This window comes from Panicum virgatum, chromosome 6N (assembly GCF_016808335.1).
Source record: "Panicum virgatum strain AP13 chromosome 6N, P.virgatum_v5, whole genome shotgun sequence".
Taxonomy (NCBI): domain Eukaryota; kingdom Viridiplantae; phylum Streptophyta; class Magnoliopsida; order Poales; family Poaceae; genus Panicum; species Panicum virgatum.
Window position 1 is genome coordinate 9402137 of NC_053150.1, and position 13800 is coordinate 9415936.

The 13800-nt window shown below is 47.3% G+C and overlaps 1 protein-coding gene across 1 annotated transcript; it reads right to left on the reverse strand.

Annotated features, from left to right (window-relative positions):
* On the reverse strand, positions 1-654 carry LOC120679944. Its single transcript, XM_039961603.1, has 2 exons — positions 538-654; positions 1-443 (listed from the first exon to the last, which is right to left on the reverse strand). The coding sequence occupies exon 2, from the start codon at positions 429-431 to the stop codon at positions 48-50; it is 384 nt and encodes a 127-aa protein (XP_039817537.1). The 5' UTR covers positions 432-443; positions 538-654; the 3' UTR covers positions 1-47.
* Positions 655-13800: the final 13146 nt, after the last annotated feature.

Sequence of the window (13800 nt, forward strand, 5' to 3'; positions counted from 1 at the left end):
TAACACGGACACGGCTGACGGCACAGTGGAGGCAGGAACTGAAGCTGCTATTGGCCGAGAATTCCGATAGTGGTCAGGGAGAGCCCGAGCAAGAGCAGAGCAGACATGCCGAAGCAGAGCACCGGGCCTGCATCGCCGCCGGAGACCGCGGCGACGGCGCAGGAAGCAATTACGAGCCCCACGACAGGGAGATGGCTGCGCAGGAACGCTGCAAGAGCACTTGCACCGGCGAAGACCGCGGGGCCCATGCGAGCTGCTGGGTCGTTGGCCATCCGGACGCCGACGGCGATGAGGTTAGCGCCGGCGAGAATGCCCATGAAGCTGAGGATTAAGCCTACGACGCCGCCGGCGCCGGAGTTCATTCCGATGCTGGCAGAAATCAGCATGATGGTCAGGCCGGTGGCCCTCGCCATGCTCCCCGGAGTGGTCATCCCCCTGTTTCGCTGGAGTGGAACCAAAAGGAACAAACACTTCAGTGGAGGGGGAAAAATGGTGCGGCGACATGGCCGGCGCTGTGCACTACAGAAAGAACTTTACGGTCGATGGAGTGAGCGAGCTCAGCTCGCTGCTGACGCCGCCGGCCTCGACGATACCCTTCCCGTGGCCGGAGAGCAGCGTGAGGACGAGGAGAAGCGCCGCGCCGTGGCAGCTGGATCCGGGGCGACACACATATATATATACGGGATGGAGAGGGGACAGGTAGCGCGGTGGGATTGGAAGACGGGTATGCCTGGTAGTCTAAGATCACATCATCGGGTCGGCTTCATTGGCACGTAATGCGCCGAAATCTGCCACGCAAAAAAGTAAGGTTGGCGGACCGTAGAACAACTGCGTGGGCCCTACCACCCAGAGACCGGCGGTTCTGATGGGACCCACGGGGGTGCCAATTGTGGTGTGGGGACCCTAGAAGAAAAATCAATCGAGCGAAATTAAAATAGCCTTCCCATATAATTTGAACTTTAGACATTTGCGGACGGCTTGGCGATGGCGTCAGCGGGTGGCGCGTCACCGGCGGGGGACACATCGGTCGCCTGGGCTCTTGGACCACCAGACAAGGGGCACATCGGTCAATCAGCAAACTTTTCAAACAGCCGTAGGAGCCGTGGTCTCATCCGGCGCCGTCACACTCTGGTGTCGCCGGCGCCACCATGGCTCCCGAGCGATATAGACGAGTTTGGGTCCGAGGGAATAGTTGGGTTGCCGCAATCAAGATTCAAGAGTACACGCATGGAGCAGTCCATGAGTTGAGCATAGCATATTCGAATAGATAATGTTATTTCCTCCATTTCAAATTATAGCTCGTTTGATTTTTTTACTCTAAGTTTGACTATTTATCTTATTTAACAATTTATGCAAAATATCACTTTTTTTATTGTGGCTCGCTTTCTGTATTGTAACTGTTCGAGTTGGATGAGTTGAGCAGAGAATATTCGAATACAGAATGTCGCTCCCTGTGTTCAAAATTATAAATTGTTTGACTTTTTGACTCCAAATTTAACCACTCGTCTTATTTAAAAATTTATGCAAAATATCACTTTTTTATTGTGGCTTGCTTTCTATACGGTGACTGTTGGAGATGGATAAGTTGAGTAGAGAATACCCGAATGTTGCTCCATGCATTCCAAATTATAAATCATTTGACTTTTTGACTTCAAATTTTACCACTTGTCTTATTTAAAAATTTGTGTAAAATATCACTTTCTTTATTATGGCTAGCTTTTTGTATGGTGACTAGGGGTGGTAAATAGCCCTAGAATTTGGCCTACAGAATTCAAGGGCTGGGACTCTAAAGGGCCGGACTCTAATTATATATAATTTTGAGCTAAATAATTTAAGGGTCATGTTGAGCCGTGAAGAGGTCATTAGGGTCATGGCCCATTACCACCCCTAATGGTGACTGTTGGAGCTGAATGAGTTGAGCAGAGAATACCCGAATACAGAATGTTGCTCCCTGCATTCTAAATTATAAATCATTTGACTTTTTGACTCCAAATTTAACCACTCATCTTATTTAAAAATTTATGCAAAATACCACTTTTTTTATTGTGGCTCGCTTTCTATATGGTGACTGTTGGATGAGTTAAGCAGAGAATATTCAAATACATAATGCTGCTCCCTGCATTTCAAATTATAATTCGTTTGATTTTTTGACTCCAAGTTTTACCAATAGTCTTATCTAAAAAATTTGTGCAAAATATTCTTTTTATGTGGTTTGTTTTATTAATAAGAGTTTTTAAGAATAATTTAAATTTAACTATATTTGCACAACTTTTTTGAATAAAATGAGTGATCAACCTTAAGGTTAAAAAATCCAAATGAATTATAATTTGGAACGGAGAGAGTAGTTCCGGGCCAGCTTTTTCCTATCAAGTGTTTTCTCATGCATACTGTTTTACTACACTAAATAAAATTGGAGTTATAGGAGATCTTACATTCAGAAATAGGGAGTGTCTCTTGTGTTGGGTTAACCCTCCACATGAAGGATGTTTGGCAGCCCAATAAACTCAAAAAAACAACCCACAAGCTCAATGCTTGTGCACCGTTAATGTGGTGCTTCATCCAACGATTGAGAACATTTCAGAGGAAACTATAAAGCACAAAAAGAAACCCTAACTCCTCTCCATTCAGTGCTGGGCGTCACTTGTGACAGGTAGAGCAGAACACACACAACACAACTTGAGAGAAGAAGAAAAAGGAGAAGGGGGTCTGTCCAGATTTGGTGGCTGCCGGTGATTGGAGGCTCAAATGTGCTTGGATTTGCGCCAAACTTGGTGAGCTCATTCAACACTTAGAGTACTTCCATCTGGTCAGTTGATTTGAGGTTCGGTTGAGCAGAGCATCAGATTTGAGAGGGGTTTTGTCAGTTTGGGTGACTGCAGTTTCAGCACAGAGCAGTTTCAGTAGATGATTTGTTTGGGTGGTCAAACGGTGTCCGATTGAGCTGAAATTTTGTCAGTAGTCAGAGGACTCGTAGATCTGCTTGCCTACCAAAATTTGTGCATAGTAAACCTGTGGTTTGTGATATACGAACTGATTACCGAAGGGGACAGAATCTGTGATTTTTTTCTGTTTTACCGTTGTCATACCTCTTGTTAGATGGTTGTGGTTGTTGTTGTTGTTGTTGTTGTTGTTGATGCCAAATTTGCATCATGGTGAAAGTGTTGCTGCTGTTGTAATCCTCTAGAGGTCCTTGTAACCATTTGTTAACTAGGTGATTCTCCGCGCGTTGCTGCGGGACTTAAGACATAAGAGGAAGATTATTTTAGCTAAATAAAAGATTAATGAATGACAAAATAGCACTTAAAGTATGAGACAATTTTTTTTATTTCTTTATACTCTTTCTTTTTCTCTCTCATTTTATTTGTTCCTTTTCTCCTTTCTTTTTCATCTTTTTTCTTTTTTCCCTTTAATCTTTATCCTTGTGTTCTTATTATTACATTATTCTTTGTCCACCTCTTTTCCTCCCTATCAGAAAACCATAAAAAAAGGAGATTGAAAACCAAACACCTTAAAGATGAGTGTAAACACCACCAAAGACCTTTTATCTCCTTTTTTCTAGATGCTGCTCTGGTTGGGGAGCGAACGACGGGGATGGAGATTGCAACCCTGCAGTACGGCGGCGGTGTTGCCGAAGATGAAGTCGACGGTGCCCTTAGCTACAGCCACGCCGAGTAGGAAAGGGCATATCAGAGGTGGAGTGAAGTTATTTAAACTCGATTGAAGAGATGATCTTTGAGCTTTTTTGTATTGTAGTGATGGCCTTTGGTTTTTTTCAACTCCTTTCAGGTGTGTTTGTTGTGGTGGAGGAATCATTTGTGCTAGAATTGATGGCTTACAATAGTGACTTGCGGTTATGCCCAGAAAATTGGTAGAAGGCATAAATAAAAGGTCCTAGTGGATGATGATGTGGATAGCTTGCATGTTGAGAGAAATATAGTTAATGACTCTTAGTGGGGACTAACTTTACAGGTTTTATAAATTATAGTAGAAGCTTGGAGTGGACCGATTGGTCCCATGGTGTCAGTGTTTACCGCCAAGCCTGCTTAGGGATACCCTTAGCAGCAGGGTTTGTAGGTAGGGATCGACAGCTCTAGAACTCGATGGTGCAAGGAACACAAAGATTTAGATAGGTTCGGGCCGCGAGTTGCATAATACCCTACGTCCTGTGTGGTGGTTTGTATTGCTTTAGGTGTAGATGTCTTTTGATTGAGGGGGTCCCTGCCCGCCCTTATATATCCGGGGGGACAGTGTTACATGGAAAGTCCTAGCTGATTACAGTTTGAGTCCTTCTACAACATGATCGGGTAGTTTCCTTGTACTGCAGCTAGTTCTACGCTTATTCGGGTAGTTACAAAAAGAGATAAGATACATCCATGAGCTATCTCTTACTCTAGAACATTCTATGTCTGTAAGCAGTCCCGCTGCCCCAGGTCTGACAAGCCCCCGAGGTCTTCGTAGCCGAGTCCTGCAGGCGTCGAGTACTTGGTTGGACGTCTTCGAGTTCTTCGAGTAGTCAGAACATCCTTCTGGTTGCTTCTGACTCTTTCTTCAGATATGTCGAGTAGTCCTTCAAGTACTTCCGTTTGTTTCAAGGCTGTGAGGTGCTCAAGCCCCGAAATCTTGATCATATATGGTGCGCGAAGTAGTCGCGCTCATTAGCTGGTGCAAAGGTGGACATGGCAGTTTCTGAGATCGGAGAACCTTGGACCTTTGACTCTGTTGAGACTCGTGAATCCAACGCCTACCACACCTGCTCTCTCTATTTTCCCCCCTTTTTCTCCACAGCCGCATTTTTACCGAACATGGAGGATGGATACGCAGCTTATAGCTTTTTTTTGAACTTAAACACAGCTTATAGCTTTTTTTTGAACTTAAACACAGCTTATAGCTACTAGTCTCGTACTACTTTACTAAGATCCCATGGGCAGCTAGCATTGGTCGATTGCTTGCTCTTAAGGCCAGAGCGACAGCGACAAGGATGTGACCTGAAACAAAACAAGGCAGGCTCGGCGGCAGCGCCTGCTCGCAATGCCACCATCCGGGTCGTCGGGCCGGGCTCGGCGCCGGCCCGTCGCCTTCCTCCGATCCTGCACACATCGCCATCACTTGCTTCCTTCGGTCGCTATATAACCTCGCCCCGGTGCGGCATGGCAAATTGGCAATCCGCTCGTTCCCAAGCAGAGAGCTCCGAGCAATCAAAGCCGGTCGGGAGCCCCTCCGCTCGCTCCGGTGGCCCGGCTGCATTAGTGCATTGTCCAAACGGTAGAAGGGGAGCGAGCATGGATCACGGAGGCGAGGCGGGGAGGCCGCCGGCGGCGGCGGGGCCCACGTCCACCCACGTCGCCGTGGCTGCCGGCGCGGGCCAGCTGCTGGGAGGCGAGGTCCGCACCGGCACCGGCACGTTCGACGGCCGGCGCGGCGGGGAGGAGCTCGTCGTCGGCCTGCTCTGCCTCCTCGACAGCGACGGCGTCGGCGGCGGCGTGGTGAACGAGAACCCTGGCACGCTGGGCGGGCGCCTGCGGCGCCTCCTCCCGCTCGTCGGGATCGGCGCTGCCTCCGCGGCCGTCACCGGGCTCGCCGGCGGCCCGGACTCCCCGGCGGTGGCCTTCGACCTCTTCCTGCTGCTCTTGGGCGGCCTGTGTCTGGTCACCCTGCACGTGCTCCGTGCGTAGCCGCGCCCGGCGACGAGTAAACCGAAACCCCGAAGCAGCCAGATATCGATGGGGGTCCAATAATTTGATTTGGAGCTGCGCTTAGATTTGATGGAGAATAAATCCGGCATGTTTTGTCTAGAGGATGATGGTCCTTGTCTTGTGGGGTCGCTGCTTTTTTTCTTCTTCTTTTGGTGTTGTTCATCAGTGTTCCGGCGCGTCAGGGTTGCTTGGATTCGTTTTGTCGTCTCAAAGCCTACAGGGTGTGAGCAGAGTGTTCATCAGTGTTCCACTTGTCATCCGATTACTTGTCGATACACGATCCAGTAAAGTACAACCATCTTTTCCTCTGTAAATACATCCGGGATATTGCTACTACTGCTAAAATGTTCTTTTTTTGAAAAAGAACATTGCAAAAAAAAAACATTTTTTGCAGCCATTGGCACAACTCTGTAACAGCGTTTCTAGAAGAAGAAAAAGACCACACCGCATCAGCAACAGCGTAACCGATGGCTCATCATCGGCCTCGCTAAAGAAATGGGATGGATGTCGCAATCATCGTAAAGAAATGGCGGGTTCTGTTCTCTACTTCTGTTGGCAACTGTGATTTGTGTGAAGCACGGCGTCTTCTGCCTGCACTAGGTGCATGTTCAGTCGAGGCAAGCACTTTGAAAGTGATCGGTTGCTCTAGCCTAAGAGGGGAAGGGGGTGAATTAGGCACTCTAAAAACTTAGACCTATGGCTCCAACTAGTTTGCACAAAACTTAAACTAAAACATGCTATCTAGATGTGCAACTAGGTTGTTCTAGTGTGAAAACCCCTATCCCAAAAGAGTATAGCAACCTATAGTCTTTTCTATCAAGAAACTATTCTATGAAAGTAAAGGCACACAAATTGCTAGTATGAAATGCGGAAACTTAAAGAGCGGGATAGGAGATAGCAAACTCTTGACGCGGGTGTTTATCCCGTGATTCGGTTAGCCACAAAGACACACTTACATCCACGTTGTTGTAGCACTCACTAAGAGTATAGCTACTCGGCCACCAAGTCTCTTCCGTGAACACAATCACGGTCACCTTGGCCCCGGGTTCCACTAAGGAGCTTCTCCACAAAGGATGGGGGTCTCCATGTCCCCCGCACAAAGATGTCGTCGCCGCTCCACACCAAGTCGGAGGGTCGATGACGTTGCCGGCGAGCTTCACGCTCCAAGGTGCCGGTGCACCAAGCTCTTGTTTTGGTTCGCTAATGAACCACAGCACAAAGGCTCTAAGCCTTACAATCTCACTCACTAAGAGCAAATCCTTTACACAACACTCTCAAAGTGTGCTAAGGGCTAAGGATATGATCTTGATTCTTTTGTATGGCTTGGAGATGTTCTTGGGTGTGTGTGGGATGTCCAGCAGCTCCAGCAAGCTTCAAATGGCCGGGGTAAGACGTATATATAGGCCACCAAGTCTTGTAGCCGTTGCTCCAACGGTTAGTTGAAAATCTGCGTATCACCGGAAGAACCGATGCCTCTGGCAGGGGTAGCGTCGGTTCTTCCGGTCACTCATAAACCGAAGTAGCCGTTGAAGTCCTGACGGCTGACGCAGTGACCACCGGTTTAACCGATGATTTGTTCCGATGCATCACCGGTTCATCCGGTGCTTAAGAATTTTCTTCTGACAGCTGACGTCATTACACCGATGGTATGCACCGATGCTTCACCGGTTCAACCGGTGCTGAAGAATCTTCTCCTAGGCTCTTGACATCGTCTCTGGAACATAGGACGCCAAATGCACCGATGCCCTCTTTTTGACCCGTCGGTTCAACTGGTGCCTATAGGCTGACTTGGCTTCGATTCCCTTCTGCACCAAACTTCATAGCGCCGGTTCTTCTGACAAGCGTCGGATGCACCGATGCTTAGGCATCGGTTCTTCCTGTGCTCCTGATCCGAAGAGCTTTCAGGGCGCTGCCCTGAGACCCGCGAGGGGCGGCTCCCCCTCGACCCCCGTCCGCTAACTGGGTAGCGGAACCCCCGTATCATGCACGGAGGTAGCTCTAAAGTAAATAGGATAAGACAAAGATACCAATTTAATTAGTTTAAAACATTGCATACCTCCGGGGGTTTTACTTTGTTTATCTTGCATGTACCAAAAGAAGGTGACTTGCAACCAATTGAAAGTCTTTAAACAAAAAGAGCACTTGGTACACCAAAATTAAGCAAATGTATGAGCACATAGCCTACGAACTTAAATAGCATTTAAGTTCAATAGAGCATGGCTCAATATGCATGAAAGCATAATTTATCTAATCACTCTTATAGAGTTGTTTGTTCACATTGATCGTGAGAAACATTCTCTTAGAGTGTTAACTCCACGTGAGACTACAAAAGATAAGCTAGAAAATATGTTAGTCTCAAAATCACAAGCTAGAGGATGAACTCCCCCTAAATGTGTGCATTTAGTGTTTGAATCACCAATCGTAAGTATGCACAATGTTTTTGACAACAATGGGAAGTTTACCCTATAGCTTGTGCTCAAGGTACACATATGAAATACATACCTCATCAAGATCATGTACCATGAAGGGTGACCTTGTGTAGCTTTCTACACACTCATTAAACCATGTAGGTTGCTCATGGGTTAGAATCATGACACAAGCAATGCACCATATATAACACTAGGTGATGCAATGCAAACAACCTAGTAAGAGCAATGGAGCTACATGATGCTTGAATTGAAAGTTTTAGCTACCATTAATTTATGGGGGACTTGGGCAACAAATGACCAAGTTGTGAGCTTAGCTTCTTTGGCTTGAACCTTCACTTCGAGGGCTTTCAGGGCGCTGCCCTGAGACCCGCGAGGGGCGGCTCCCCCTCGACCCCCGTCCGCTAACCGGGTAGCGGAACCCCCGTAGGGGTGGCCCTTCGGGCCTTGCTACGCCTATCTTCTCTTTCTCTTTGTCATTACTTGAACCTAAAAGCCTGTGAATGATCATCTTAACAATCATATTAGTCTAAGTGTTGTGTTGTCATTTGATCACCAAAATCACTCGAAATGGCATAAATGGTGCCATGTTCGTTACACACTTTACTCATGATGAAAACAATTACGAGTATTCAGCCAAACGATTGCAAGTACTTTACTCAGCTAATCTGAGTAGGGTTGTTTTGGGGGAAAAATTCTTGAATTTTGGGCCAGAAAGCTCAGATTTGAAATTGAACTGGCTCCCTAAACCTTTTCTTCTAAAGAAATCCACTCTGACACTGTCAAATCAAGCAACCCCGCAATGACGAAAAAATTACAATATTAAAACTGCAAACATTAGCCACTTGTGATTTTGCTACTCCTAATGAATGACACTGTGAGGCCATCTGTGTCAATAAAATATGGGTCCAGGCCCTGTTTGTAATCCTCGACGCTTGAGCAGGTCAACTGCGAAGTCCAAGAGGCAGGACGATCATGGCGAGACGCTCAGACGCATCACGCGTGAGGTTCTTCCCGGGCTGATTTATTTGTATTCCTAAAAATAACTAGTTGAGGTGACGGCGGCCGGAAAGCGTCAATGGCCACACAGCGCAGCCCGCGATCAGTCGGTGCCGCTCGCCAGGCCAGCCGTGGCCAGAGAGATGCTGAGGAGGAACAGGGCAAAGCAGACGAAGCAGAGCACCGGTTGCGCAGCGCTGCTGGCGAGGATCCCCGTGGCGGCCAACGACGCGGCGGAGACTGCGAGGACGGGGACGTTCCGACGAGCGAGAGCGGCAGTTCCGGCGAGCAGGGTCCGGGCCGCTGCCGCGCAGAGGCCCGCGGCAATCAGGCTCACCCCGGGCAACGGCGAGGATGAACGGGAGGAGGAGGAGCATGGCCGTGGCCCCGGGGACGCTGGAGCCTCCCGCTCCTCCTGGTGCGTGCCGCCGCCGATGCCCGCGGTGGCGGGCATGTGTCGTCCCATGTCAGTTCCGCAACCGTTGTTGGCGCTGAGCTGGGCCTCGGCGTAGGCGGTCCCAATGCCGGGCTCGAGCGGTCGCCGTCGCTGGCCAGGAAGGTCACGAACGCCCTCGTCGCCGGCCTCGGCGCCCCGGAGGCGGTGCCAGCTCGGGTGCTGCTGTGGCTTCTCTGGGACCTGGAGTGGAGGCTTCTTGTTGGTTGATCTTTGCTTGAGGCTTGGTCGCTTGGGGGCTCCGCGGTGAGCCGGCGGGATTAAATAGACGGTCGGAGGGCGAAGTGGTCCCCGGTTTCGCGTTGGCCACTTGCTGTTGCAGATTCAGTACCAGCCATGATAATTAATGTCCAATCATAGACTAATTAGGCTTAAGGCATGTACAACAGTGCAGACAGCTGCTGTCTGTTTGAGCTGTCTTTTTAGCACAAATGAACAGTTTAAACAGACAGTTTGTACAATGGGCTGTATGTTTGACTGTCTGCAAGGTGTCTAATTCATCCATTGACACAGAAATCATATTGATCTAGTGCATATTTGATCCTTATTAGCCATTTTGTTGCATATACGAGAGAATGCATAATATATTGAAATAATTTGCATGACTTTTAAAATAAGCATGTATATTAATTACGAAGGCCATATCAATTACATCTTGCAATATTAAAATGAAAGAAAAAAATCAGCAAGCTTGAAGGCTCCGCAAAGCATTGCCTTTCTTCTAGTACGTACATCATCATACTGCGAATGTGGTACAAACCAGCAAGCGTAGTACTATATGACTGAGGTTTATATTGTATACAAATGTGTGACCAAACTGAGTTCGCTTTGGCACTACATTTTCAGCAGACCAAACTAGGAGTTCGCCAAATGCGTGACCAAACTACAGTTCAGCAGACAAGAGCAGCACGCAGAAGGATTTCGTGAGCACGCGCGCGTGGAGAAAAGGGAGCGGGAGCACCGGATCTACTACGCTGCCGTCGCCCACCCGCAGCGCCTCCTACAACGCGTCACCGGCCGTCGACAATAGCTCGGGCAATGAGCCGGTGCCATCGTCTCGTGAGACGACAGCACCGTCCGGTTCGGATGGAAATCGAGATTAATTAGCCTTGATAAAAGGAATAAACCAGCTGCAGACGACTCCTTAATGAGCGTTGTACATGCCTTTAAACGATTCATTTCGTATAAAATAGTTATATTGTGTAATTAGTTATTTTTCAACTATATTTAATATTCCATATATATGTCCAAAAATTCGATATGATAGGTACTGTAAGAAATTTTTTGAGAACTAAACATCAACCAGCCCGCAGGTCATAGAACCACATCTCCAAGACTACACATGCACGACATTTGGTAGGATTGATTGCTCCCGTCACCTATTACCGGGATAATATAAGTTTAGTTTCTGGGCACCAGTAGCAAGATTGTTGGATTGGAAATAGACAAGTGGTCCGAATGCAAACCGAGGAGAAAGGGAGAAGGGAGGTGATGATGCCAAGACCACAAATACCCACCCGTGCATCAACGATGACGAACCATGCCGTGGCGGTCTCCATCTGTTATCGGTGCACGCCAAGAACTGAGGCGCGGCTCTGGCGCTCCGCCAGCGGCCAGTGTAAGGTGAGCTGAGGACTGATAAATTCATCCATAGTTCGTGAAAGTTATCATTGCAATTTTAAATTATGACCAATTTAATAATACCAGCCCTGAATTATATCCTATCAACATATATTTAGGCTATAAAAAAAATCACGTTCTAAAAATTTTGAATACCCTTGCCACAAAATCCTAGTTCTGCCCTGGTGGTGGCCTGGTGGGCTTCTGAGACTTTGATATGATGTATGGTTAATGGTTGCTCGGTACTCAGAGGAGTTTGAGTGTATGACTCTTGAGACGTTGAGTGGACCGGCTCGATTTGTTGGGCCCTTTCCTGGCACCCCCACAAAACCCCCGCAATCATGTGGTGGCCCGGAATCGCCACCTAAGCAGCCTCAACTCGCAGGTCTGCATTTTTTTTAAGAAAAACTCAGCAGGTCTGCATCGTCGGCGAGATTGAGACCGGCCGGACCGCCGCTGGCCGCGTGGCGTCAGGGTTGCTAGGATTTGTCGTCTCCGAGACTGCCGGTGAGCAAACAGAATGGAAGCTGGTCTCGGTTGTATTATCGATTTGTCGCGCTATGTTCCACTTATTCTCCGTTTACTTCTTCACATACGGCCGAGCGTACAAGCCATCCATTTTGTCCTCTGCAAACATCCAGGATATATATTGCGAAAAACTCCTTTTTCTGGAAAAAGGAACATTGCCAAAACGAAAAAAAATACTCATTTCTAGCAGCCATCACCACAACTCTGTAAACAGTGTTTCTAGAAGTAAGGGAAGAAAAAAAAAGCTAAAATAAATGGAATGGTTGTCGCAATCATGTGAAGAATCGTAAAGACATAGTGGGTTTTTTAGTACCCCTCATCTGGATACAGCTGTAGTATCTGCTCATACATACACCTACTCCACACATGCACGTCATACACACCACTCGTGTACAAATAAATCTATAACTATACACAAATCTAAATCGCGTCCTTCCTGAAATCACCCCATTCCTTCCGAGTCGTAACGCCACCAATAGCTTTTTCGCTCTCTCCTCACCTCAATATGCAAGTTCGTGTTCCGGTTTCCATAGTACCTCTGTACAGTTTCTTACTATTACGGTCCTGTGGTAGTGACTCAAGATTACCGCTATGGTTGATCCATCTTATCTGTTGTGCTCTTTTACCATTAATTTTTAAAGTCGGACTAAATTTAACAATCTCCTTTAAACATAATCCAACCAAACTATAAATCTTTGGAACATCCCATCAACTCATATAACGCCGACAAGCTGAGATGCAAACTATGTACTCCCTCCATCTTAGGATAATTGCAATTCTAGAATTGGACATGCAAACCAAGATGTATGTAAAAATTACAAAAAATATTCTTGTAAATTGAAAGGAATCGGGTGCTCGTAGCCTAAGAGGGAGAGGGGGTGAATTAGGCAAACTAAAAACCTAAACCTCAAAGCTCCAACTAACTTGCACAATATTTAAACTAAAACATACTATCTAGATGTGCACTAAGGTTTATTTAGTGTAAAACTCTCATCCCAAAAGAGTTATGCAACCTATAGCCTTTCCTAACAAAATTCTACTCGATGAAAGTAAAGGCACACAAGATTGCAATAAGTAAATGCGGAAGCTTAAAGAGGAATGAGAGAAAGCAAACTCTTGTGACACGGAGATTTATCCCGTGGTTCGGTTAGCCACAAAGGCACACCTACATCCACGTTGTTGAAGCCCTCACAAAGAGTATTGCTTCTCGGCAATCAAGTCTCTTCCGAGAACACTAAGTCCACGGTCACATTGATCCCGGGTTCCACTAAGGAGCTTCTCCACCAAGGAAGGGGGTCTCCACGTCCCCCGCACAAAACTTGTCGTCGCCGCTCCACACCAAGGCGGAGGGTCGAAGACGTGCCGGCGAGTCACCAAGACTCCAAGGATGGCCGGCTCACCGAGATACATTTGTTGGTTCACTCAAAAACTAGATCACAAGGTACACAACCCTGCCTTTCACTCACTAAGGAGCTAGTCTAGCACTATTACTCACTAAGCATGTGCTAAACCTAAGGATGTGATCAATAGAGCCCTTGTATGTCTTGGAACTCCAGCAAACTTCAAATGACCGGAGGAAGCCATATATATAGCCCTCCAAGCGAACTAGCCGTTGTAGAGCCGTTAACCTTTTTCTGCGTATGGCGTCGGATGATCCGACTAGGTAGATTCGGATCATCCGGACCCACTAAATTTTCCCGGTAGCCGTTGCAGTTTAAATCCTTTGCTGACGTCATTCATCCGACTCATTCATCCGAGTCATGCGTCGGATAATCCTATATCACTGGCAGTTTGAAATCCTTCCAACGTTCACTTGATCAACCCCTGTAACAATTAGTCCGACGCTCAGAGAGAGGCTACGTCGGATTATCCGGCCCAACAGAGAGAAACACCAGCTGAGAAACAGGCTCTCTGCAGAATCACCCGAGGCTTTATCCGATGTGCACTTTTGACCGATTCGGATAATCCGATCCCGTTGATGTTTTTCCAAGCCCCGTGACATGCTCTCTGCAGAATACTACGAGTCTAACTCCGACGTGCATCTCTGTGGATACGGATAATCCGAGTTCTTTAAATTGTT